Source organism: Aptenodytes forsteri, unplaced genomic scaffold (genome assembly GCF_000699145.1).
Source record: "Aptenodytes forsteri isolate BGI_AS27 unplaced genomic scaffold, ASM69914v1 Scaffold132, whole genome shotgun sequence".
Taxonomy (NCBI): domain Eukaryota; kingdom Metazoa; phylum Chordata; class Aves; order Sphenisciformes; family Spheniscidae; genus Aptenodytes; species Aptenodytes forsteri.
In genome coordinates this window covers 1,630,226-1,631,651 of record NW_008795520.1, presented here as the reverse complement: position 1 = coordinate 1,631,651, position 1,426 = coordinate 1,630,226, and the positions used below count along the sequence as shown (strand labels likewise).

The window sequence follows — 1,426 nt, the reverse complement described above, 5'->3', positions numbered from 1 at the left end:
CGAGTTTCTTTTTGGGGGCACGGCGGTTGCTTTGCACGTTTCAAGAGGTAATTACAGCCCGCCGTCCCCGGGGTTGTTTTCTCGCCGGAGCGTGTTGCGCTGCCTCTCTCCGGTGCAGAGGGGGTGTTACCCTCTCCCCGGAGCAGAAGGGGGATTCTTGCGGTTACCAAATTTGCAGGAATGTAAATGAGCACGTTTTGTGAGCGCGGAGGGGAGGGGGAGGAGGGTTGCACATTTTACAGCTCACTGACCATTTGGCGATCCATTGAGAGGAGGGTTTGGAAAAGTGGCTCCTTTGTGACAGCTCTAGCCAGATTGGGGGGCTGCTCATTTGCATCTCATTAGGCATGCAGGCGACCGGCGGGATATAAGGGAGGCAGGCGCCCAAGGAGAGGCAGATCCTTAGCGCTTCACCCTCGGAGAGCCCCGCCGAGCCGAGCCGAGCCGAGCCGCGGCGCAGAGCAGGCACCCCCCTCCCCCGTAGGAGCACACCCGGACACGCTCAGTGCGCCGCTATTGAGACACGAGCTTATTTTTGTTGGCTGGGATTCCTCTGAAAACAAAAGTAAGCCCACAACAAGGAAAGAGAGCTTCGCTTCTTTTGCAAAAAAAAAAAAAAAAAAAAAAAAAAGGAAAAGGAAAGAAGGGGATCAAGGCTCCGACGTGACCTGCCCGCCGCCGCTGCCTTTTGACACCCACCAGCCCCGCCGTGCGCAGGGCGAGCGCAGCCGCGCAGAGGCGCAGAGCCGCTCCCGCATCTCACCGCACCGGGAATTATCGCCGCGTCCCCGCTGCCTCCTCCTCCGCCGCTGCCTCTGCAGGGATTTCCAGATCGCCGATTTTTAATCTTCCTTGGGAAGCCTTTTCTCTGCCTCTGTTGGGAATTAAGTTGCTTTTATTTTTCTTATTTTTATTTCCATTTTTTCTTCCTGGAGAAAAGGAGGAGCACCGTGGATTGGGAAAGAAAGAGAGTTTAGCAGATTAATCTTAACCTTTTTTTTTTCCTCCTTTTTTTTCCTTTCCTTTTCCTTTGCCATCCGAAAGAGCTGTCAGTCGCCGACAGGCTACACCTAGAGGTGTCGACAGAGGGGGAAAAAAAGTCAGAGACACTCCTGAAAGAAGGAGACCGTGACACTAACTCTTCCAGCTCTGCTGGGGCGAGCGGCTTTGGCCGCTGTGTTTTTCCCTTCCCCCGAGAGACACTTTCCCCTTTCCCCTCTGACGAGAAGACAAGGGGGAGGAAAGCGAGGGCACCAGAGCTGCCCCTCCAAAATGGGAGGTGGGTTCCTGCTGCCGCTCGCCCTCCTCTCGGTGCTGCTGAGCCGCTGCCAGGTAAGTGCCCGCGGGGTGGGGGGCAGAAATACCTGCGGCGGTCCCTGCACCGGGGGGTCCCGCGGGGGTGCCGAGGGCTGTTGCTGCCTGTTGC

General features: G+C 56.7%; 1 protein-coding gene across 1 annotated transcript in view; it reads left to right on the top strand.

The window, feature by feature from the left end:
• Window positions 1-1,272: 1,272 nt before the first annotated feature.
• DLL1 (delta like canonical Notch ligand 1) overlaps window positions 1,273-1,426 on the top strand; it is a 7,617-nt gene continuing 7,463 nt past the window's right edge. Inside the window, exon 1 of the mRNA XM_009281807.1 lies at window positions 1,273-1,347. Within this exon, the coding sequence (XP_009280082.1) occupies window positions 1,273-1,347 (75 nt within the window). The remainder of the gene's footprint in view (window positions 1,348-1,426) is intronic.